At 37.5% G+C, this 26545-nt stretch overlaps 1 protein-coding gene and 2 pseudogenes across 1 annotated transcript in view; all 3 read left to right on the forward strand.

Moving 5' to 3' along the window:
* Positions 1-8245: 8245 nt before the first annotated feature.
* Positions 8246-8627, forward strand: LOC114026982 (annotated as a pseudogene).
* Positions 8628-15381: 6754 nt separating this feature from the next.
* TEX9 (testis expressed 9) overlaps positions 15382-26545 on the forward strand; it is a 49880-nt gene continuing 38716 nt past the window's right edge. The window contains exons 1-4 of the mRNA XM_027840876.1: positions 15382-15446; positions 15548-15612; positions 17867-17930; positions 18753-18829. Of these exons, the coding sequence (XP_027696677.1) occupies positions 15390-15446; positions 15548-15612; positions 17867-17930; positions 18753-18829 (263 nt within the window). The 5' untranslated portion in view covers positions 15382-15389. The remainder of the gene's footprint in view (positions 15447-15547; positions 15613-17866; positions 17931-18752; positions 18830-26545) is intronic.
* On the forward strand, positions 20674-20996 carry LOC114026995 (annotated as a pseudogene).

A 26545-nucleotide genomic window follows, 5' to 3' on the forward strand; every position in this document is an offset into this window, starting at 1 on the left:
CCCTGGGCAAGTCACTTAACCCCGACTGCCTCACCAGAAAAAAAAGAAAAAAAAATATAACAGTATACATCCTTTGCCAAAATGCAGTACAATTATTGTAAAAACTGTAAAAGAGCTTTAATTTTAGTACTATGCTTCTTTTGTCCACTAACATTAATTTGGTGAACATTGATTTAAGTAACAAAGGTCTTAATGTATATTAAATGAATAAAGAAATCAATGAAAAAACATTCTTACATGCTTACTATGTTAAGTGTTGGGCATACAGGTAGAAAGGTTAGAAAGTCCTTGATCTTAAGGAATTTAGATTCTAAGGAGAGACAACACATTTAGCAGGTTTCAAGTGCAAGTGCAATGGGAAAGCCCAGTGATACTTAGGGTACAGCAGCAATATATCTTCTTTAGCACCATTTCCATTCTTAAAATCATATCTATTTTTGATGTTGAGTCATTTTACTGTGCCAAGGAGTTTGGTGATAAAAAGGTTCTTTTCTGGGTCTTCGTTAGATGTGGCTGCTCTTCCCAGGGCTCTTAGGCTTAGGGTCCTGTGCTATCTCCTCCAAGGTCTGAGAGGAAGAGATGGTTGAAGTGGTAGCAATCCGTGGTTTGACCCACGGTGTATATGATGCTTCTTGTTTCTCCCTTAGGTTTTAATTTTATTAACTTTTACATTTAGCATGAATCCTAGACTCAGTGAGAGGCAATTTAACATAGAAGTTACAGGGCTAGCCTTAGAGTCTGGAAGACCTGTGTTCAAGTTCTACTTCTGCTACATGCTGTCTGTGTCACCCCGGACAAATCACCACCTCAGTGCCCCAGGAAATTCTTGAAGACTATAAGTTGCAAAACACTTGTTGATTTGTGTTGATAGATGGAGTTTCTTCGCGAGGAACTTTATACATTCATGAGTTACAGCTCTAAAAGAAAAGAGTCAGTCATGCCTGCATTTGTTTATTGAATATCATTTTTATTATTTTGTGATCCATAAAGGATGTGCTTAATATTTCTAATTTTCTGCATTTGTAAGACTGTCAATTTTTGTAAAGGTGCCATGAATAACATAGGATATGTATTCTCCTTTTTATCCCATTCGATAATTACTAAAAGTCTATCATATCTAGTTTATCTAAAATTCTATTTCTTAACTTCTTGTTTATTTTTGTTAGATTTGCCTAGGTCTGAAAGGCATTACATTGAAGTGCCCAAATACTATTACTGTCCATTCTCCTTGTGACTCACTTAACTTTTCCTTCAAATATTTAGATGCTATGTCATTTGGTGAATTTATGTTTAGCATTGATATTAATTGTCCATAGTGCTACACCTGAATTCCCATGGCACCTGCTGGAACCCCATTTTCCTTTATTGTTTCTCCTTTGGGATATAAGTAAGGTTGCATGTGGTTGCCATGACTTGGCATCAATCAGAAAGGGGCTATAGGCTCTACAGACCTTGACAACTTGTCTCCATAGTGACTTTGCTTTATGTACTTTCCTCTAGCAAATAATTTTGATTCTGGCTTCTCTGCTCTAATTTCCATGTTTCTCTGTTTCTCCTGCCCTTGGTTTGAACTTTTTTTGTCTATTCTGTTAATAATTGTTTTATACTTGTGCCTGATCACTTGGTTCTGCCGTTTAGGTTTTATTCCTGCTTGACATCTAATGGACTCTTCTGCTTTCTCTAACAGTTCATAGAAACTGCTGGATAGCCCTAGCCATTAACCCTTTGCTTCCTATAGTCCTTCAACAAGGTTCTAACAATATTTCATAATTCCTGAATTATGAAATTCACTGGGTATAGTCTATAATCTGTACCTAAAGTTTAGAGAACAGTTTATGATGTAGGTGGCTAACTGCATATACAAAAAAAAAAGTTGTCCTAGAAGCCATGTTAACAATCAATAGGAATGGATATCAACCATAATTTCTGCTTTATGCCAAGACTTAAGGAACCTTGATAATCACAGACTATCTACCATACTAAATACAATCCCCTCCATCAATCTGATATACATATTTAATTAAAAATTATTTCACCATCTGTCCAAATGCTGCAGGGGGCAACTTTAATTGATTTTTTTCAGTTTTTCTGCATGATGAATAAATAAGACTAAAGCTTACAACTCTGGAGCCAAATTAGGATTTGACAGATTAATATACAGAGAATTTTCTGATAGAAAGAATTCAACTATTTTAGATCTCAACAACTTGCATTTAAAACATATAAATGGATGATGAGAAGAGGATGTGTGCTAATTCACTTTTAAGATTATAGCCTTATAAGCAAAGCCTTATAAGCAAAAAGTTCTAAGGACCTCATGGGTCCCTATTTAACAGTAGTATGGTGTTTAATAATTTCTTTAAAACCAAGTCTGCCTTAGGTGACCTCAGAACACAAACATTTTAATTTATTTCAAAAGGCTAGAGAAACTGTCAAGGGCAAGATCTTTCCAGTGAAGTGCCAGCTGAAGACTTCTCTAGGCCTTTGAGAGAAACTTACATTTTGAGATTACCACTTGTGAAACAAAATCACAAGTTCAGAATATCAAAAGCCCATTTGTGATTGGAGTAGCTGCGGAAGTGAAATGGCATTCTTCACCAGGGCTGGCTTATGTAATGTGATCTGAGGATGCTGGTCAGGGATGTCACTTTCAAATATGCTACCTCATCTATAAAATGAGAAGGTTGGGCTATATGATCTGTAAGGTCTTTTTTCAGCTATAACATCTTGTATTCCTCTACCTATGGTCATTCCCCTATAAGGGAATTCACCTTGTGAATTTACATATAGACACCTTATAAAATTGACTGGGAGTCCCTCCTCCATTGGACCTCTTCCAGTTTGATCGGTATGAACAGGACAATGAAACCGCTAGCCATTATGGATGTGAACAAAGACAGAATGTTTGGAAGATGAACAAGGCTAGAAGAGTATCACTATGGTAGACTAGAGGACCTGGCTACCTTCTTGCCTCGCCAAAGTGAAACCCTACTACTTATAAAGTAGATGCATAAGTTATAGTTCTAAGATCTGGACATAATCCTTTTCATCAACTGTGAAGTAACATCTCGAATATGGTCATGTGCAATCTGGAATCCAGATTTAAGGATTAGAAAATGGCAAATCTTAATTTGTCCATGTGTGATAGTTAACTGGTGCCTGCAGAAGTCTGCGGAGCACCTAAATGTGAATGACCCTGCTATTTTTGTTTTGTTTTATAAGTAGATGAGTTATACCACACATCCACTCAATAAACATTGGTTAAGTGACTACTATACGCCAAACCAGTGTGCTAAACACCATCCTCAAGGCACGTGATTGCATAGTCCATTAATGGATTTTATTTAGGGGAAAGATCTGGGTAACAAGGTAAGGATATTTCATAATTTTGTTTTGTTATTATTACTATTATTATGATTAGTTTATCATTAGAATGGGGAAAGATAGAAGCTAAGTATGTATATATGTGAATATTCATCTATTATAGATATACTCATGTGCAAGTATATACTGGTAAATGTTTGCAACTGGCTCTCTAGAAGGAAAAAAAAAAACACCATAAGACATTGCTTAAGTTCAACTTGCATCATTAACATTTTCTTTATCATTTTCTTAAGTCTAGAAATCAATGAAACAATTAATCAAGCCTTTATGTATAGTGTTTGCTGATTTCCAAGGTATAAATATTTACATTGAAAATTTAACAGTCAGCTTTCAAGAGTCAGTACAAGCTGGCTTCTGCATATTTTGCTGCATGTATACATATACGCCCATGTATATGTACACATACACAAGCGTTTATACATGTATGTGTGCACCTATGGGCATACATGAGCTTTACAGAAAGTAAGCCCAGAAACAGAAAAAAAAAATCTTATCACTGAATATAATTCCATTTCACCTGGACTGCTAGAGAGAAGTAGCAAAATTGCACTGTGAACTTAATTTATTAGAAATCTAGATTTTAAAAATGACTGAAATTGATCTGAAGTATTTATAAGATAATAATGAGAGAAACGCAAATCAAAACAATGCTGAGGCTTCCTCCCTCACTCAACAAACTGTCAAAGATAACACAAGATGGGAATAGTTAATGTTGAATGGCTTATGGAAGGACAAGACACACTAATGAATACATCACTGGTGGAAGGGTGAACTGATATGACCTTTGTGAATAGGCATATGCCCAGAGAAGGTTACTGACAAAAAGAAAGTCCTAATATACACCAAAATATTTATAACAACACTTCATTATGGTATCAAAAAAGTAAAAACATAGTCGATTCTCATTGATTGGGGAACAGTTAAACACACTGCGGTACCTGAATATAATAGCATATTTATTATGCTATAAGAAAGGATGAACGTGATGGAAAGAATATCATGAAAAGTCATATGTATTGATGCAAAATGAAGTAAGCAAAACCAGGAAACAATAAATACAATGACTACAACAATGTAAATAGAAATGATAAATGCAACAATAAGAAAATCAAAACTGAATGATGCAAAAAATTGTAATGACCAATCGTGGCCCCAAATAGGAGATATGAGGAGATTTGAAGAGACACCTCCTCAAATTCTTTGCAGAAGTGGGGGTCCATGGATGTGGATTTTGCATAGAACCTTAGACTTTTTTGACATGTTAGTTAGTTTTGCAGAATTTTTTTTTCTTTCTCTTTAAAAAAAATCTTAATTGTAAGGTATAGCTCTCTGGTACGGCCTAGGAGGAAGGATATAGTGGGAAATGAAGATAAAATAAAAAGAAAAGATACTAATAAGAATTATTTAAAATAAGCTAAGTTAATGGTAAAATTTTAAAAGTATAAAATCTATCATATATTCTCATCTTATACTTTAAAAAGTCAACTTTCTACTTAGGGATATGTAAATTACCCTTTGTATATTTTATATTGAAGGTCAACCTCACCACACCATCTAATCTGTTCCTTCTTACTGATCTATTATATGTTCAGAAACTAACTTTAAAATTTGTCTAAATAAAGCATAATTAGCAAGATAAATCTGCTGTAAAAAGTATATATGGAATCAAAGTAAAATATAAACAAGTTGTAATTCCTCTAGCTATAACTCTCCTTTGTTAATAAGGATAATTGATAGCTGATTAAAATGGGAAAAATAAGAGAATCCTTTAGCAATGACATGAGGATTGGTCAGTATTGATATTGAAGGGCTCAGTTATCCATATCCAAGAGTTTATATTTGAACCTACATGTTAATTATGATTACATTCATGTCTGTGAACAATGAGTATACCAGGAAAGAATTTGAAAAAACTTAATTCTAAACTTAGAATCATAGGATTTAGAGCTGGAAGGGATCTTAGCTATTTCTAGACCAACCTTTTCATTATACAGATGAGGAAACTTGGGCCTAGAAAGATGAAGTCACTTACCTAAGGTCACATAGTTACTCAAAAAATGAAATACAATTATCTTCCTTAGTCAACTGCTTTAGTTACTGGCATAAACTAGCTGTAGTTTAATAGGAAACAATGGACTTGGTTTTAGAAGTATTGGCTTTGACACTGAGTGTATGACCTTGTACAATTCATGTAACCTCTCAGCCTCAGTTTCCCCTGCTGTGAAAGAGGGATAACACTTTTTCTACCTACTTCACAGAGGTTTTGCAACAAAAACTTTGTGAATATTAAAGCAAAGCACTAAAAAAATACATAAGACTTGGGAATTTAACTGTATAGGCGGAGAGATTCATTTTATTTCTAAAAATCAGTCTCCCTTCTCCCTTATCACTCTGCTCTTTCAAGATAATAGAAGTCAACAGTGACAGGACTCAGCACGTATAAATGGAAGTACTACAGTATAGAAACAGCAATTTTCAGGTCCCTTGGACTGAAAATGCCATGAAATAGTAGTGCTACAGACTATCTCTACTGAATAACAAGGAGTTAATTTTTTGTTGGTGTGGTTCAGTCACTTGAGTTGTGCCTGACTCTTTGTGACCCCATTTTGGGTTTTCTTGGCAAAGATACTGCAGTGGTTTGCCATTTCCTTCTCCAGCTCATTTTACAGATGAGAAAACTGAGGTAAATGAGATTAAGTGATTTGTTAAGGGTCACACAACTACTAAGTGTCCGAGGCCACATTTGAACTCAGGAAGATAACTCTTCTTGACTCCAGGCCTGGCACTCTCTCTATTGCACCACCTAGCTGTTTGGGGGGCTATTATGAGTTGAATTATTGTTTGTCTTATTGTATATCCAAGCCTAATCCACTTATACAAGTTCATATCTAGTCCTATAAACAACTCAACTGTGGTTTGGAACAGCCCTTGAATCTAGGTTTATTCATTCTCTTCCTCCCCACAAGGGTTCAGTTTGGTCCCCAAGAAAAATGCTTACCATATAGCAAAAAAGCTAAACAAACAATCAAAAGCTTCTAATACTGTAGTCAGACTCTCTATGGAGAATTAATAGAAAAATACCTTTGTGTTGAGTTTGTTTATTTGTTATATGTGGGAATTGGACTAGATCATTTTGAAGGTTCCCTCCAGTCTAACATTCCATAATTCTATGATGTAATGTGTCATTTTTATTTAAAAACATTTTTATCATACTAATGGAGTCTTAGATGATCACATTTTTCCATTGTGCAGTTTGCTTAATGCAGTTATTGAAGGTAATTTCTCTTAGTTCCACCTGTACCTTGCCATTGGCGGTTTACTTTAAGGTAAGTAATAAAATTTACCCAATAAACTGTTAAAGCAGGAATTATTTCCACCTCTAAAAGTAGGTCACACTGTCCTGCTAATGTCCATGAGTAAGACTGGACACATACTTACAGAAACCTAGACAACTAGGGAAGCCCATGTGCCTTGGACATGGGGTTTAATATCCTGGACTATAGGCCTGCATGCCAGCACTCTCTGGTAAGAAATTGTATCACACATCACCCTCTCCTCTTCTAAGACTTCAGTCTCCCACTGAACAAGGACAAGACTCTGCTACCTTCCAGCCATGGAGGTAATGTTAAGCTCTTTTAGTAAATCAGTAGCATTACACTTTTTTTCAGTTAAACAGAAGCCCTAAGCCTGGAGTTGTTAGCTTGGCTGGGTACTGAAGTAATTTTAAGGAATTTCAGTGACTACCTGGAAAACTGCAAAGCTCCTCTAACCCCTCCACAGCCCCTCCAAATTTCTCCCTCTCCAGAAAAAAGTGAGTAGAGAACAAACTAATCAAGTCCCTGAGGGGTTTGCCTTTATTCAAGGTGTAGATAGTACCAAAGGGAGATGAGCACTATCTGCTCTTGAGCTGGAGGATTCTGGTTCCTTTAATAAGCTTCCAGCAAGCATAGTCCTCTCTTCCAATCTTACATCCAACTGTTGCAGTTTCATGGTGTGGTTGTGGCAGCACCATCTCAAAGAATTTAGTCAGACCACCTCTAATCCAAGTACAGGCATTTATTGAGGATTGACACCCCTCAGAAGTGAGTTAGGTTCCAAAAGGAACCAGCAACTTAGTAAGACAACACAGGTAAATTTATAATGTAATGATGCAGATTACATAACAGAAATTATGAATATTAAAAAGGCAGGAGGGGTTTGTTAAGGGATTAGGTAATGGGGAGAGATCCCTTTTATGGTTGAGTAGTCAAACACCCTGGTCGTGCTGCTTTCTGATTGGCTAGCTATTGTGGTCCTGTCTGGTTAAGATAGATAGGTATTGTGGTCCTGTCTTGGGCTAAATGGATGATGTGATTGTGATTGAGTTCAAGGACACACCTGTTCAAATACGTGAATTGGATCTGGGGGCAGTGGCTAGCTAGGGGCAGTGGCTATATTGAGTTTGAGGGCAGTGACTATATTGAGCCTGGGGGCTGCTTTATTAGGATTCCATCACAACCATCTCCCCACCAGGCTGCCTATACTTCAACCCCTCCATAAATTTAGACTTTTTCTCAGGGTCCGCCAGGTCTTTCACTTTATCTTCTCTTGAACCATTGCCTTCAAGCCGTTTCCCAGTTATCTCTATATCTTGGGTACCACCCTACCTTTCCAGGTCATCTATTTGTACTGTCTTCCTTCATTAGAATGAAAACTCTTGCAAACCCAAAGAACTCTCGCATTTTCCTTGCGGTGGAGTATCCTCCCTTGATCTTCTTTACAAATGGGCTCGGTGGCCTAGCGCCCCCTTCCCCCGAGTCGGGTCACCCGTGATTGTCCGTCGCAGCCCACTGCCTGACAGGGGCTGCACGGGAACCGCCACTAAGGTTTACATCATCACAAGAAGAACAAGCAATATGGCAGCAATCCCGTCCAGCGCAAACTCACAGCAACCCATGACTACTACGAAGGCGTCTGGGTTCCACTTCCAGCAACAGCTCCTGTGGAAGTGCTGAGTATTCTGGGGAAGTGATCCCCCACCATCCTGGTCTTCCCAAATCAGACCCAGGCCACTGGTGGGCAAGCTTCTTCTTGGGGAAGTGGAGTCATCCATTCATGACAACTGTATTGGAATCCCCAGAGCACTCAGGAACTCAGGAACTCAGGTCGCTCATGGCACGATCACCTGTGACCTAGCTCAGGAGGCCGTGAGGAAGCGGCGTGTCAGCGAGTCCAGCAAGACCAGCACTGGGCTTTCTGCATGAGCAGCAGCACCCTTCTTGCTGTTTGCCCCACTTCTGAAGTGTGCTAGGCATCAGAGCCCATTTCCTCCTCCCCTCCCCTCCCCTCCCTCCCCCTTCCTTCTCCCACCTATTCCCTTAGAATAGACAGGTGTGTAGAAGTAATTGTGTTGTGTGTGTGTGTGGTTTTTTTTTTAAAGGAAAACAAAAGCAAAACACCAAAAAACAGTAAAAGAAACCACACTGTTATTGTTTGTTTGTTTTTTTTTTTTACTATCTGAATCACCTATGTGCTTTCCAGCAGCCTGGTAACTTGTTTACTTTGTACTCAATGGAAACTAATAAACTTTGAGCAGCCTTTTAAAAAAAAAAAAGAATGAAAACTCTTCAAGGCTAGGACTGTCTCAGTTGCTTAATTGCCGGATAATTAACATCCAAAAAACGACCATGACAAGCTATAATTGCTTGATATTATACCCTCAGTGGCAGCTTAGATGGTGCAGGGGATAGAAAGTTGGACCAGGAGTCAGGAAGAGCTGAGTTCAAATCCAGCCTCCGACACTAGCAAGTCTCTAGACCCTGGGCAAGTCACTTAACCCTGTTTGCCTCCATTTCCTCATCTGTAAAATGAGCTGGAGAAGGAAATGTCAAACCACTCCAATATCTTTGCCAAGAAAACCCCAAATGGGATCATGGAGAGTTGGACACGACTGAAAAACAACTGAACAAGCAGTGCCAGGTGTTCTCTCTGTCGCTCTCTACCAGACCTTGCCTCTCAGCTATGCTCAGCTCTTGTAAGATTATCTATTTTGTCTTCTGAAAACAGCTTCTCTTGTTGGGTTTTCTGTAGCTTCTCATTGTGCCTTCTCAAGCTTCTGATCTTGTGATTTCCTGTTTCCTATAGCTTCTAATGTTTCAAATCAGGACCTCCTTATAAATAGTGAACCATTTCTAACCCAAGTTGAAAAAGAATCCATAGATTAATCAGATATAAAACAAACAATATATACAATTGTCCCCAGCCTCTAAACAATTCTGTGATTAATAGTTTCTCAGCCATATCTTCAAAATGTGAAAAATCACCTGGTAATGTTGAGGTTCAGGGTCACCCCAAAATGTTGAGGTGCAAGGTGCGTGTGTGTGTGTGTGTGTGTGTGTGTGTGTGTGTATGTGTGTGCATGTGTGTGAGATGGGGTCAGCTCGAAAGAATTTGCTCAGGCTATCTCCAAATGAAGTAAAGGCATTTATTCTGGATGATGCACCAAGCAGGCTCCTCCTTAGGGGAAGTCATTGCCTCTTTTTTTTAAAATTTTTTTTTTTAGGCAGTTGGGTATAAGTGACTTGCCCAGGCTTACACAGCTAGTAAGTGTTATGTGTCTGAGTCCAGATTTGAACTCAGGTCCTCCTGACTTCAGGGCCGGTGCTCTACCCACTGTGCCACCTAGCTTCCCAGAAGTCATTGCCTCTTAAGGGAGGCTGAAGCTTAAGGGAGACCCCACCTAAGGGGGGGACAGCTCCTTAAGGGAGACAGACCTCTAAGGGAGGCAGCACCCAAAGGAAGGCAGCCTCCTAAGGGACATGGCTGATTAAGGGAGACAACCACTAGCCAAGAGAAGCTAGAGATTCTTATAGAGGAAAAGATGGAGAGATGAGGTAATTAGGGACAGAAAGATGGACAGGAAGGTGAGGTAACCAGGGGAGAGGTGGTAGTTCAGGTTTTTGTGCATTTCAGCCCATTTCCTCAGGGCTGAGGCGGCAAGGTTAGCTTCTTTATTTCCTTGACCAGTCTAATTGAATCTCATTATCTCCTAAGGTGGCTTCAAGAGGTACTTGAGAAAATGAGCTTCTCATTGACCAGTCTATTTGAATCTTATCAGTAAGCAATTTAATGGATAACAATGCCTTGAAACCATCTCCACCTTCAGTGGGTACTTGTATTTTTGAGATGCTTTCAAACTGGTCCTCTGAGAGGGAGTTTCCTGTCAAGGTCCTTAAAACCCTCTCAAGCTGCTTTTCTCACATGAATTTCCTTTTTTCTGCCCCTTTCAGCAAATGAAATGTCTATACAAAAGGGGAAATACTGGCTTACACTATTCTTGTGGATAGGAGGGACAGATCCAAGGTAAGTATTAAACTATTTAGGTAAACTCAGAACTGAGTAGACAGATCCAGCAGGTACTCAGTATAACTCTGTTAAATTGGAAATCCTTTATTAGAGTGACCCAAAAATCTGTCCTTCTACCTGCGCTGTTTAACATATTTATCAATTACTTAGATAAAGGCATAAAATGGCAAGCTTATAAAATTTGCAGATGACACAAATCTGAAGATAGATATGTATAAAAAAGACCTTGGCAATCTATAATTTTGAGGCAGAATTTAATAGGGATAAATATAATCACTACACTTGGGTTTAAAAAAAAGTCAATTGAACAACTACTATGCAGGAATGAAGTGTCTCATCTCAAAAAGCTCTGAGGGTTTTAGTCAACCACAAACTCACTATGATTCAATAGTCTGTCATGGTAACTGAAAAAGCTAAGATGATCTTAGTTTTCATTGAAAATCATAGTTGCAGGTTTAGAGAGGTAAAATTATCTTGGTCAGACCACATTTGGTCTTAGATTCAACTCTGGGTACATTTTGGGAGAGAGGTTGGTAAATTGGAAAAAAAATCAGAGGAATGAAACAGGATGGTAAAACACCTGCTTTGTACACTTTTCACACACATAAAGTCAGAACTAAATAATTGGAAAAATATCAATTGCTCATGGTAGGCTGAGCTAAAATAATAAAAGTGACAAATCTACTTAAATTAATTTACTTATTCAATGTCATATCAAACTACCAAAAATTATTTTATAGAGCTAGAAATATATAATAACAAAATTCATCTGGAAGAACCAAAGGTCAAAAATATCAAGTGAATTAATGAAAAAAAAAAATGCAAAGGAAGGTGGCCTAGCTGTACCAGGTCTAAAACTATATTATAAAGCAGCAATCATCAAAACTATTTAGTACTGGTTAACAAATAGAGTGGTGGATCAGTGGAACAGATTAGGTACACAAGACACAGTAGTAAATGACTAGTGTTTGATAAACTCAAAGACTTCAGTTTCTGGGATAACAATTTACTATTTGACAAAAACTATTGGGAAAACTGGAAAAATATGGCAGAAACTAGGTATACACTAATATTTCATACTATATACCAAGATAAGGTCAAAATGGGTTCATGATTTAGACATAAAGACTAATACCATAAGCAAACTAGGAGAGCAAGGAATAGTTTACTTGTCAGATCTATGGAGAAAAGAAGAATTTATCACCACACAAAAGATAGAGAGCATTATAAAATGCAAAATGGGTAATTTTGATTACATTAAATTAAACAATTTTTACACAAACAAAACCAATGCAACCAAGATTAGAACAAAAGCAGTTAGCTTGGAAACAATTTTTACAGCAAGTGTTTCTGATCAAAGGTCTCATTTCTCAAATATATAGAGAACTGAATCAAATTTATAAGAATACAAGTCATTCCCCAAGTGACAAATGGTTAAAGGATATGAATTGGCAGTTTTCAGATAAAGAAATTAAAGCTATGTATAGTCATATGAAAAAAATCCTCTAAATCACTACTGATTAGAAAAATGCAAATTAAAACAACTCTAAGGTGCTACCTCATACCTATCAGATTGGCCAATATGACAGAAAAGGAAAATGATAAATGTTGTAGAAGATGTGGGAAAATTGGAACACTAATGCATTGTTAGTGAATTTGTAAACTGATTCAGTCGTTCTGGAGAGCAATCTGGAACTATGCAGAAAGGGCAATCAAACTCTTTATTCCTTTTAATCCACCAATACCACTACTAGGTCTGTAACCCAAAGAGATCATAAGAAAGGGAAAAGGACTTACATGGACAAAAATATTTACAGCAACAATTTTTGTAGTGGCAAAAAATTAGAAAGTGAGGGGATGCCCATCAATTGGGAAATGACTGAACAAGTTGTGGTATATGAATGTAAAGGAATGCTACTGTGCTACAAGAAATAATGAGCAAGTGGATTTCAGAAAAACCTGAAAAAACTTACATGAACTGATGCTGAGTGAAGTGAGCAGAACCAAGAGAACATTGTACACAGTAACAGCAACATTGTGCAATGACCAACTTTGATACATTTAGCTCTTCTCAGAAATGAAATGATCCTAAGACAATTCCAAAAGACTCATGGTGGAAAATGCCATCCACATCCAGAGAAAGAACTGATGGAGTCTAAATGTACATTGAAGCATATTATTTTCACTTTCTTTGTTTTTTTGTGTATTTTTTCCTTTGTTCTGTTTCTTCTTTCATGACATGACTAATGTGGAAGTATGTTTAACATGATTGCACTTGTATAACCTTTATCAGATTGCTTGTTGTCTTGGGGAGGGAGGAGAAAAGGGAGGGAGAAAAATTTGGAACTCAAAATCTTATAAAAAAAAGAATGCTGAAAACTATCTTTACATGTATTTGGAAAAAAACAAAATACTATTTACATTTTAAAAAAAAGACCTGATTTTTATTGTTGTTCAGTTGTGTATGACTCTTTGTGACCTCTTTTGGAGTTTTCTTGGCAAAGATACTAACTTGGCTTGCTATTTCCTTCTCCAGCTCATTTTACAGATGAGAAAACTGAGACATTCAGGGTAAAGTGACTTGCCAGGGTCAGTGCCAGGGTCACACAATGATTAAGTGTCTGAGTCTAGATATGAACTCAGGAAAGATGAGTCTTTCTGACTCCAGGCCTGGCACTCTATCTACTGTGCCACCCGAAAGACCTAGAGGTCATGCCATATCAGAATTCCTGAAAGGTAGTGGCAATGTCTAGTGTAGAGGAACAAAGACTTAGAGCTCCATCTTCAAGTACATGATAGTCCATTAAGTGTAAGAAGGATTAGATTTGTACTGTTCTGCTTTGAGGGCAGAGTTAGATACAGTAAGAAGTTGCAAAGAGGCCAGTTAGGTTTGAAGGAAGTAAGACCGTCCTAATAATCAGAGCTATCTGAAAAGGGAATGGGCTATCTTTGAGGGTGGCCGCTTCCTCAAAGTCTAGATGACTTCATGTTGGGTATGTTGTAGAACACGTTTGCTGAGGTTGGTTGGACTAAATGACCTATGAATTTCCTTCCAAATCTAAGACACTGTGATGTGCATCTGCGACCTACTTTGGGGCATAGTTGGTTTGATTTAGATTATGTGACAAACTCATTTAGAGCTGCTTCATGCTCTTTCCTCATTTATCTCAGTCATCTTCCTCAACCATTTTTGTTCTTTAATTTTCAGTCAGAAGATAGGAAACATGGATAACGAAACAGGATTAAGTTTCTTTTTCATTCTGTGATCTGTGAACATCTGCCATTTCCATTTCCACCTGCCTCCCCCACCAAAGCACAGCTTGAAAAGCCCATTGATTATCCTTAGCTTTTTTTTTTTTTCTGATACTATTCTTGCCTAGGATGAACAACCACCTGCCAGAGATTTTATAGAAGAGATTACTATACTGCTTGGGAGTTGAATTGGATGACCTGGTCCCTTCAATCTAAGTCTTATGATTCTTTCATTTCATTTCCCCCACCCCTGCTCAAGAACATAAATGTCCTTCCTTCCTGACAACATCAAGTCCAAACTCCTCTATTAGCTTTCAAGGCCTTCCAGAATCTTGCCTCACCCTACCTCTCCAACCTTGTTTTTCTTTATTTCCCAGCAATCAAACTCTGCTCCAGTCAAACAGGTTACTACTGTTTCTTTCTTGCACCAACACGCTCATTCCTGCTCCCATATACCTTTCCCGGATCTCTCCCTCAGTCCCCCACCCCCTCCACCGTTCAAACCTCCCTCTCCTTCGGAGGTCAACTGAAGTTGGACATCCTCTTAACATCCCATCCCACGTCTCTAGCTAACACTCATCCCACCCCTCTCTGCCCTTCTCTGGCCTTTATCATCAGATCCAACAGTTTAGCCATGAATTGTACTTTATCAACAGTGTACGGTGTGCTGGAGTTCTTGTGGAGTTCTATTGGTTCTTGTGTTAACATTTTCCTTGTCAGCATTTACACTTAATTAATTGGCAAATGCCACAAATGAGGGCTTGATTTGTTGCTTTGTTGATTGTCCAAACATAGGAAAGTGATGGGGAAAATGTTAATAATGCACATTAAACTTAAATGTGCCTAGCACCCTTCCTTTCTACACCCCTCCCGACACCCCCCACCCCCACCCCTTAGCCTCCGACCGTTGTGAAGCAATTGCCGGCAACCGAGCTACTGCCAAAAGGCCTCTTTCTTGTACATGCTTACATATTCTCTTTACGTTACAATGTATTAAAGTCCATGGGGGCAGGCATCCTGGTCTTACACATTCTGTTGCTCTAGAAATAAATAACTCTCCGAGCATCTAATTCTTCCTCCCTTCACTTGGCTGTTATTAACCTAAAAGTAACAAAATACAAGTTCTTGTGAAATTGTGTCTTTTAAGTTGCTGGGCTCATTATTAACAGGTTTGCAGAGCGTTCGTGCAGCGCAGGTGTGGGTTACATCGGGAAAATCCTAAGGCAGCGCAGCCCTTTCCTGGGAAGTCAAACTGGAGCATCTCCACGAGCCCCGATCAAACTCAAGCCAAGTGAGTAGAGAACCCAGAACGAGGAAGGGGGGGGGAGGAGGCGGTCTGGGGAGACACGGAAGGAACTCTCGCGAGGATATAACCGATCGCCTTGGCAACCGCGACGCGTTCTCGGAAGATGGAGACCAGGAAGGTGGACCAGCCGCTTGGCGCTTCCGCCGCCTCGGACTCCTGGGTACCCCCGGGCTGCAGCCAAGAAGGGGGTGTGGGTTAGGGGTGGGGGACTCGGGGGACGTCCCGCGGAATGGCCTCTGAAGGGTGATTGTCTTGTTTCAGAGGTGGGACTCCGCCGGGACCTCGAAGCCGCTGAGAGACCTTCGGAGCAAGGAGGAAGAGTATCTGTAAGAAACGGGTCTGGGCGGGGGAGGGGACGCCGTTGTCTTTTGGTTTTACCGCTTTCTTGCCATTGCGTGGAATAGCTTTCCATTTTCCTCGCCCAATCCGTCCGCCTACCCTTCCTCGTCTCTCTCTTTCACAGTCGAGAACTTTAGTCCATAAGCATTTATTAAGCGCCAGCTGTATATCTAAGCATTGGGGAAGCCAAGAAAGGCAAAAGAGAGTCCCTGCCCTAGGAGCTCGCCGTCTGATTGGGGCGGGGTGTGGTGGTGACGGGGGACGGTAAGCAAATAACCGTGTACTAGCAAGATGCAGAATAAATTGGGGAGAATCTCAGAGGGAAGGGACTAGAATTAAGGAGGTTTTGGAAAAGACTTTCTCTACAGAGTGGGATTTTAGCAGGGACTTGAAAGAAGCCAGGGAAGCCAGGAGGCGGAGATGAGGAGAGAGAGCATTCCCGGCTCGGGGGACTGCCAGAGAAAATGGGTCAGAGTCTGGGCATGAAGTGTTTCATAGCAGGAAGAGCAAGAAGGCCAGGGTTACTGAACCCCACTATGTGTGAGGGGAAGGTGTTTGAGGTGTGAGAAGACTGGAAAGATGGGGATGGGACGCGATGGGATAGGATGGGATCGGACAGGTTATGATGGGCTTTGAACGTCAGATGATTTTATGTTTAATTCTGGAGGTGTTAGGGAAGATTTGACCTTAACCTGCAATTTTTCCTACCCCCACCGGGAATACCTTTGAAAATTGATGCTGAATGATGAGTTGCCAAGACTTCCAGTTCTAAATCCTTTCAATGCTGGTTTTGAAGACTTGAATCAATCAATTCCATGGTCACTGTCCAGTACATGCTACCATGGAAAAAGTACAGCTACAACTTTTTAGGCCCTGTTTCAGTGCCTCTTGTAAATTGGAAGGGAATTCTTGTGGCAGGTTCCCAATGTAACCTTATAACAGCCTTTGTAGAGTATCCTTTTAGATCTTTAGTAATACCAGGTGTACGACATAATTGTGCTATCTGATCATTAATCCAACGATCATTTATTAATCATTTATATAAAAGTGCACCAGTGCCAGGGTGCCTGACACATAGCAAGCACTTAATAAGTGCTTGTTGTTTGATTGCTAGGTACATTCATCGAAAGTTATAATGAATCCCAGCCCTGCAGGGTGAAAAATATACTTTATATTGCTTTTTTTTTCAATGCCAACAATAAATGGTCTAGGTTTACAGAAGCCTGCATAGTCACTTTGGGAATGAGGGCCTTCAGTCTTCCTTTTCCTGATAGCATGATTTTCTTCCTTTTACTTTTTCCATGGTAGCATGGATTGTAATCTGCATCATTGGAGGGAACCTACAAATCTTTGAGACCACAAATCCATTTGAATATGGAACATTTTCATAGTTATACCTGTTGTAACAGCGGAATTTAGAATGTATTGATCTCTTTTGTTTTCATAATACTTTCATTCTTAAGTTATTCCTCCTTCCTCTCCTATCCTTAAATCCACCTATTATAAATAATAAAAACAAAAAGAAAAAAAAAAGCAGTTTAGCAAAACTAATTCTTTGATGTTCTTTTAACAACATACTCCTTCCAGGTCCCTTCATTTTCACTGGCTGCATGCCAGGAGTTCTCTCCCTTCTCATCTTCATTCACCAGGTTCCTTCAAGTCCCAGTTAAAATTCTGCCTTGTAAAAGAAGCCTTTCCCAATCCCTCTTAATGATAAGATCTTCTTTTGTGATTGTATCCAGTTGATCATATCTGTCTCTATATCTTTATTTTGTACATAGTTATTTTCAAGTTAACTCCTCTGTTACACTGTGAGCTCCTTGAAAGGAGGGGATAGTTTTTTGTTTGTTTGTTTTGCCTTTCTTTGTATCTCAGCACACAGAATATAGTATTTAATAAATGCTTTTTGACTGACTTTTTCAGCACTAGTGTGTTTGAGGAGATAAAATATAGATTTTTTTCTTGGTTGATGCCTTCTTTGTACTTTCTGACAAATATTTACTAATACTAAATCCTTGGCACCTCGTTTATTTCTGGTAAATTGGCAATAATGGCTTCTTTATGGAGCTGCAAAATAATATATTTTGAATTTTTTTGAAATGATTAAGTTTTGGTGTGACAGTCTCTTCCATTGTTGATAACATAGGCTAACCTAATTTTAGCGTTTTCATTTGATCATCATTTTAATTTCCATTAGATACTTCAGTAAATTCTAATTTAACAGTTTTTTGTACATTTTAGACGTCTAAATGCAGAACTTGAAGCAAAAACAGCTGAACTGGTTCGTCAAGCAGAAGAAGCAATAGTAAGTAAATATTGTAATTAGCCTGCGTAGTGCAAAATGCTAATTTGGACTTAGACCAATTTTTTAAAATATTATAAAACACTTGCCTCCCTTCCTCTTTCTTTAGTACCCCCTCTCCCCGTTGAGTTTTGGTAACATTCATGGACAGTTGTTTCTTTATTAGATGAATGGCTTATTTGGTGAATTACTTGGTGTAGGATTACATATATGAGTAAGCTAAAAGATGACCTTTGAAGTTTGAGATACCTCAGCTCATTGCAAATGGAGCATGAACAATCAACTTTCTTCTCTATATATTCCCTAGACCGTCGAGTTCTGTGTGTCTTTCTAGGACTTTAGATTAATTCCCCTGAAACCTCATAACTCTCTTTGGTTTGTGCTGTCCCTACCTACTAGGAGCCCCATTCTTGCTTCCCTTCCTGACATTGTCCCATATAATTTATTCACTTAACATAAGGCCAAAATGAATTTACCAAAACAAAATTGAAAGTAAGATGTAATAGTATTAACATCCACAGGGTTGGAGCAGCTACAGTTACTTCTGACAAAGTCAGAATTCCCAAGTCTCCTACCCTATTATGCATTCTACACCTTTGTTGTTATGGTGGAGATTCGGTCATTTTGGTAGAGGGATGCAGTAGAGAGCTGCTAACAAGCATTCTCTGTCTCAAGGTACAACAGGTAGGGGAAACCACCTTATCATGTTCTGGATCATCTATCTCTTTGAGTGATCCGTGGCAGTGATTGGTTAACTCCTGGTCACCTACTGGCATACTTTTACCATACAGTATACTTACGATACTTGTTTTGTTTCTTAATTAGAGAGATCAAAATGAGATACTGTCCAGAGTCGTTTCATCTCCAGTTAAACCATGTGAGAAAGAAGATGATAATACAAAGTAAGTATTTATGTTTCAAATCAATTATTACTGATGGTTTTAATAATTGGTATGGGATGCATTTAAGAACAGTAATAATGCCTAGCATTTACATAGCTCCTTGGGGGCAGCTAAGTGGTGCAGTGGATAGAGTGCTAGGCCAGGAGTCAGGAAGACTCATCTTCCTAAGTACAAATCTGGCCTCAGACACTTACTAGCTGTGTGACCCTGGGAAAGTCACTTAACCCTGTTTGTCTCAGTTTCCTCATCTGTAAAATGAGCTGGAGAAGGAAATGGCAAACCCCAAATGGGGTCACGAAGAGTAAGACATGATTGAAAATGACTGAACAAGAACAACATATAGCACCTACTATGTGCCACGGTCTGTGCTTAGTGTTTACAGTTATCTCATTTGATTCAAATGACAACCTTGGAGATAGCTGCTCTTATTATCCCCATTTTACAGATGAAAAAATTGAGGCAAATAGAGATTAAGTGCCTTGCCCAAAGTGACATAACTAGTAAGTGTCTGAGGCTAGATTTGAACTCAGGTCGGTTCAGTGTTTCATCCACTGCACCACCAAATCTCCCCAGCAACTTTGGAATGGACCTGGGATTTCACTGGTATAGGGAACTCCTGGTGAAGAAATTCTTGCTAACAATGCAGGTTAACATCTATTCTGTAGTTAGTGTTAGATGATTGCCTGAGGCACTGAGAGGTTAAATGATTAGCCCAAGATTACATAATCAGTATGTTTCAGAGGCAGGTCTTAGATCTAGGTCTCTGACACGGTGGCTGGTTCTCTATCAGTTATGCCATGGTGCCTCTTAGAGATAATGATTACACAAAATAATTCTTAAAGTATGAACTTTTATGATTCCTTTGTTTTGAAGAGCAATTGTGTAATCAATATATTAAGTAAATACAGTTATTAAAGAATATATATTTAGTATCTACTTTCATTTGAACTACTGATATAATTGGTATAAAAATTGGATCTCTCAGCCACCAAGGAGAGATAAATGTATGGGTTTGGTGCAATTTGAATAATATGAAATAAAGTACTATTTCATTTTTATTACATTAACAGAGCTATTTAGAAGTCAGTAATCATCCTTAACGATCTAGGAGATTTGGATTAGGGCAATAGTATGCCCTTTATAAGTCAGCTAGGTGACACATTAGATAGAGTACTAGGCCTGGAGTCAGGAAGATGAGTTCAAATCCCGCCTCTGACACTAACTGACACTAACCTGGGCAAGTCACTAATCCCTGTTTGCTTCGGTTTCCTCATCTATAAAGTGAGTTGGAGAAGGATATGGCAAACCACTGTAGTATCTTTGCCAAGAAAATCCAAAATGGCGTCACAAAGAGTCAGACATGACTGAAATAACTGAACAACAACAAAACCTTTATAAATCCAGTTCTTAGAAGCACCAATTAGCAGTTCTGGAGAATGTTAATATTTTTGGAAATGGGAGGAGAAGTGTGATGGAAAGAGCACTAGGGCTTCAGTCAGGAGATGTGGGTTCAAATCTTTGATCTAACACTTACAGTCTCTGTGACCATGAACAATTTGTTTTAACCTCTTTGTGCCTCAGTTTACTTATCTGTAAAATGAGAATAATATTTGCATTACACAGTGTTAGGCCCACTTAGGCTCATTGTTAGGGGGTATGAAGAAAGAAGACAGAATCAGAAGAAGGGCATTTAGAGTTAGGAGAAACAGGAAAGGACATTATGATAAAACCAAAGAAGAAGGGAATTTAAATGAGAAAGTTAACAATATATCTTGGCTGTGAGAGGTCAAGGAAAATGACACTAGTCACTGCATATGGTTAGAAAAAAGTTATTGATTTGAAACATGGTGAATGATATAGATCAGCCACAGACCACCAACACTATAGATGAGCCACTGCATCTCATCAGGCTTAGTGTAGATGAATGACTTTATGTAAAAATGAGAAATGACCAAAAAATGAGAAGTGATCCAGAACAATAAGAAAGACTGGGGAGTGCTGAAATATGATTTTGAGAGATGTAGAAGAGACTGTGACAACTGTAGAAAATGATGAAAAAGCTTATGAAGAGATCTATAAATTAACCAAGATGAACATTCCCGTGCTGTTTGTCTGAGGCCTTGGGGTTGTGTTAGTAGCCCCCTTATTGAACATTGGTCGAAACTAAGACTATTCTGTATAGAAAATTGGAGACTCTGGACAGTAACCTCTATGAGAAAAGCTGGTGTTCAAAAGAACAGCCTGTGGTACTTTATAATATTTAGAAATATTCAAGGCACCGTCTGTCCTTAAAATGCATTTATTTCCGGATAAGTCCTGATCTAACTGGCGTAACACTCATTCTTAGATTTCTGATACCAAATCTTTAAATTAATGTAGGCATCATAATTCAGGAATCTTTTTCAGTGCTTTAATTTGCCTCTTCCTCTTATATTTTTATAATTAAATTTGTCTTTTGTTTTTTGGGGGAAAGGTTTGTTTTAGGAGAGTAATTTAGGAGACAGTGATGAGAGAATGGTTATCATAGGTGAAGGGTGTTGATTTCAGAAGTTAGGCTGTAAAAGAAAAGAGGGAAATAGGATAGATATGATATATATGATAGATATGAGAGATTTTTTCAGGATATGCAGATGTATATTTAAAGTCATAAAGGAAAGGAGCCAATGAAAAGGAAGAGCTTAAAGATATTGGAAAGAGAATGGGTAAATGTGGGAAATTCCTTCTGGCATTGGGAATGGTTAGGATCCAGGCTACAGATAAAGGAATAGTTTTAGAAAGCAGGTAATATATCTTTTCTTCTGAGACTTCAGAGAAGTATGAAAGGAGAGAGTTGTAGGGTATTGAGCTGAATAATGGACAGACAGAAAAAGGTGTCAAAGTAAATTAAAGTAACAATTAATTGTAGCAGAGTAGAGGAGACTCTCAGAAGAGTAGGATGTCTTTTGAATGACTGTTGCAAGTAGCAAGCTAAAAAGTTGAAGAAGGATAAAAAATAGAACTGATTAAGAGAAAGCTAGAACCAAGTTGTAACTGGACAGTTTAGATATATAGGAAACCAGATCTCTTTATTTTCTTTTAAAATTTATTTTTGGGGCAGGTAGGTGGTGTAGTGGATAGAGCTCCTGCCTTGGAGTCAGGAGGACCTGAGTTCAAATTCAGCCTCAGACACTTGACATTTACTAGCTGTGTGGCCCTGGGCAAGTCACTTAACCCCGATTGTCTCACCAAAAAGCAAATAAAATAAAGTAAAATTTATTTTCTCTTTTTATTATGAAGAACTAGACTAACATCAACAAATATCAACATTCTCCACAAAAGTTAACGGTAAAAGAGTACCATACATAGCATGACATTACGAATTTTTACTGTGTGTGGCTTGCATCTCTTAAAAATATGTATCAGATTTGTCATGTAATTTCCAACATTGTTCTGCTTGTCTGTATCCTCCTTTGAATTTCCCTCTGCTATTTCCCAATGTTTCATTGAAATTTCCTTCTTTCCTGTCTTTCTCCTTTTTTTTTTTGCTATCACCATTATGACCTTTTCAGCACTCCCCAACAACTTTCCTCCCCATCAAAAAACCCTCCACTGTAACAGATAAATACAGTTAAAGCACTCAAATTCACACATTGGTTGTGATGAATATGTCTCATTCTATATCTCTAATCCATTCTCTTTCTCTGCCAAGAAGAGGGAAGCCTGATTCATCATAAGTCTCCTGGAATCATAATTTGTCAATGTTTTTATCATAGATATTAAATCTTTCACTTTGTTTATAATATTATAATTACTGTACAAATTGTTCTCTTGGTTATTCTCACTTAATTTTTCATTAGTTTATACAAATCATCATGTGTTATAATTACTGTACAAATTGTTCTCTTGGTTTTTCTCACTTCATTTTTCATTAGTTTATACAAATAATCATGTGTTAGTCTGAATCCATCCCTTTTGTACTTTCTAATGGTGCAATAATAATCTATTATATTTATAGGCCATAATTTTTTCTTTTGTTCCCCAACTGATAGATATCCATTTTTTTCTAATTCTTTTGCTTCAAAAAAGTGATACTATAAATATTATTGTTCATACAGGTCTTTTTCTATCTTTCTTTGATCTCTTTTGAATATAGGCCTTGTAATGGTATCACCAAGTCAAAGGGGAATATAGTTCCAAAATGCTTTACAGAATGGTGAGGTCATTTCACAGCACCAGCAGTGCCTGTCCTCTCATGTTCCTACCAACAATAGTCATTTTCCTTTCTGTCATCTTTGCTAATTTGGTCAGGGTAAAGTAGAATCTCAGAGTTCTTTTAATTTGCATTTATCTTATTAGTGAATTGGAGAATTTTTTATATGATTGTTAATAACTTGCCTTTCTTCTTTTGAAGAGTGTCTTTTCATTACCCTTTGACCGTTTACCTATTTGGGAATGGCTCTTGTTCTTATCTATTGTATCAATTTTCTATATATCTTCATTATCATACTTTTATCAGCGAAATTTATTGCAAAGTTCTTTTCCCCCTAACTGTCCCCCTTTTAATTGCATTGGTTTTGCGTAAAAGCTTTTCAATTTTATGTAATCAAAATTGTTTTCTCTCTTATGATCCTATCTATCCCTTGTTTGGTAGGAATTCTTGTCCTATCCATAATTGTGAATATTATCTCCTTCTTTGAACCTTTAAACTTGTTTATGATATGATCTTATATATCTAGATTATGTGTCCATTTGGAACTTACTGTGGTATATGATAGGGATCTAATTTTTTTTTGTTAAATAGTGAATCCTTACCACACTAATTGGAGTCCCTGGGTTTATTAAATACTTTGTTTACTCTATTCCATTGCTTTTAGGTCTTGTTCACCTAGATTGCTCCAATGATCAATTTTCCTGTTTTTATCCAGTTCTAATTAATTTTTATCATTACTGCTCTGTTACATAGTTTGAGATCTAGTACTGCTAAATCCTTTTCCTTTTCACTTGTAAAATTATTCCCAGTTTCAACTTTTGTTTCTGTAAATGAAGTTTATTATTTTCTAATTCTATAAGGCAGTCTGTTGATGATTTGATTGGTTTGGCACTGAATTTGTAAATTAATTTAGGTAGTATTGTCATTTGTTCATATCGGTATGGTTCAACCATGAGCAATAAGTATCTCTCCAGTTATTTGTCTGTTTTTTATATAAGAGTGTTTTGAAATTTTACACATATAATTTCTTTGTGTATGTTGGTCAGTGGACTCTGATAATTTTGCATTCTGTAGTTATTTTGAAAAGGACTTCTCCCATTTGGGTTCTTCTGGTAACAAATATAAAGGTTTATGATTCTTATGGATTTATTATATATCCTTTTACTTTATTGATGTTATCATTTCCAGTATTTTTAGTTGAAGTGTTAGCATTCTTTAAGTAAACCATCATATTATCTTCAAAAAGTTATCATTGTTTCTTCATTGTTTATGATTATTCCCTTTATTTCTTTTTCTTGTCTTGTCACTATAGCCAGCATTTCTATAATTATATAAAATAATAGTGGTGATAATGAACATCTTTGCACTACTCTGATCATATTGAAAAAGCCTCTAGCATTTCTCCTGTGCATGTAATGTGAGATTCTTGGTTCTAGATAGACAGTGTTTACCACATTAAGAACTGGTGCACTTGTTGCTATGTTCTTTAGTGCTTTTTTTTCCCACATATAGTTTGTCAAAAGCTTTTTTCTGCATCTTTTTTTAATTATATGATTTTGTGTTATTAATATGATATATTTTGTTTTCCTAAAAGTAAATCATAAAGTCTGAAGTAGGAGAGCTGTTCATTGTGGCCATCAGAAAATTAATGGACTAAGTGAAATGAGGGAGATTGATTGCTACTTATATTTCATTATTTCAATTGATTTATGGCCCCATCATGAGACTATAGCTGTCTCAACAAAACATAAATTTTTTTTTGAGAATTGCAAGAGACCTTAGTGGCCATCAATTTCCACTCATACCTGAAAGGAGACTCTGACAAGTGGTCATATAGAATCTATTTGAAGATCTCCAAGAAAAAGGAACCCACCATAGGCAGCTCATTACATGTTATGTATGTAATTGTGAGGAGGTTTTTCCTGACATTAAATCTAAATTTGTATCTTGGCATCTTCTGTCTGTTACTTCTTGTTCTGCCTTCTGGCACTAAACAGAACAAGCCCAATTTTCTTCCACTTGGTAGCCCTTTAAATATTTGACAACAGCTGTCATGTCTCCCCTGAGTTTGAATCTTCTCCAGATTAAGCATCCACAGTTCCTTCAACTTATCCTCATTTAATATGGATTCAAGGTCATTCCAACATCCTTATTACCCTCTTCTGGATTCTCTCTGGTTTATCAATATCCTTCTTAAACTGTGGCATCCAGAACTGAATACAGTATTCCAGATGTGTTCTAACTGGGACAGACCACAGTTCCCCTGTCACCTCCTTATTCTATTATGCCTCTATTGATGCCATCTTGATTGCATTAGCTTTTTTGGCCATCACATGACTCTGCTGACCCGTATTGAAATTTCAGCCCATTAAGACCCCCAAATATTTTTCAGACAAGCTGCCACCCAACCATGTCTCTTCAATCCTGTACCTGAGAAGCAGATTTTTTGAACCCAAGTATAAGCCTTCCTCAGTCTTCATTAACATTCAAATAACCTTTCTTGATTCTTCTCCTCTTCCTTAAATCTTCTCTTACAGGAACCATAAATAGAATTTGGACATGGAGATTGTTTTTTTGATTTTTCACTTTTCCTGGGGGGGAAGGTGCCAGTGTCCAGGCAAAAGTGGCTTCAAACTTGCTACTATAGGTAATTGAGGATACTCGGTTAGCATGGGAACTTCAAAAGGCTTGAAAATAATTCCTGATATTGTAAAAATGACTATATCAAAATTATAGCAAGAATAGTAAACTATTTTCTGATTTCTCACATTTGTGTCCTTGACTGTTTTTGTCTCAGTGTTTCTTTTTATGTCTAAAGCACTGTAGCTCTTCACAAATCTGTTTTCTGGATTCCATTCTGGGCTTCTCCATTTCCTTCATATATACATTTTCTAGTTACAAGACAATCCCTTGAATTTTTCGAATACTTAAAGTCCCCTCATTTACATCTTAGCATGGAAATGCCTCGTGAGGGAGACTGTACCATGATTTGCAATCATTTTTTGGTGAGGGAAGCATTCTGTCAGAGACCACCTTCAATAATAACAGTTGTATCAAAGTACTTAGAGGTGTTGGCATAATCTTCTGTTTCTCATATACTAAAATGATAGCCTAAATTTAAAAGATGACAACACTCAGAAGTTTACAGTCTCTATGTTCTGTGTGAAAGGTTAAAGAGAGTGTTATAGCAGTAACTGAAATAGAAAAGAGGTACTGTCAGAGGATGACTTGTTAGCCCTATGTGAGCTTTTCTTTTAATGTAGTCAATTCTTCAGTATTTTATATGGGGAAAATCACAATAGTATTTAAAATATCATTATTGAACTCATTGTGTTCACTATGTGACATGTACCGTTAAAACAGGTTTGCTTAATATTTAGAAATTAAAAAAGAAATACTTTATCTAATACATGAGTATTTAAATGATGTCTTCTTAGCCCACAGAAATTTCTGGAACTAAAAGTTTCAAGCCATACAATTCCTAAAAGTTGCAGCTTGAAAATAATATTTTAAAATATAATTATAAA

Source organism: Vombatus ursinus, unplaced genomic scaffold (assembly GCF_900497805.2).
Source record: "Vombatus ursinus unplaced genomic scaffold, bare-nosed wombat genome assembly UNPS02014848.1, whole genome shotgun sequence".
NCBI lineage: Eukaryota > Metazoa > Chordata > Mammalia > Diprotodontia > Vombatidae > Vombatus > Vombatus ursinus.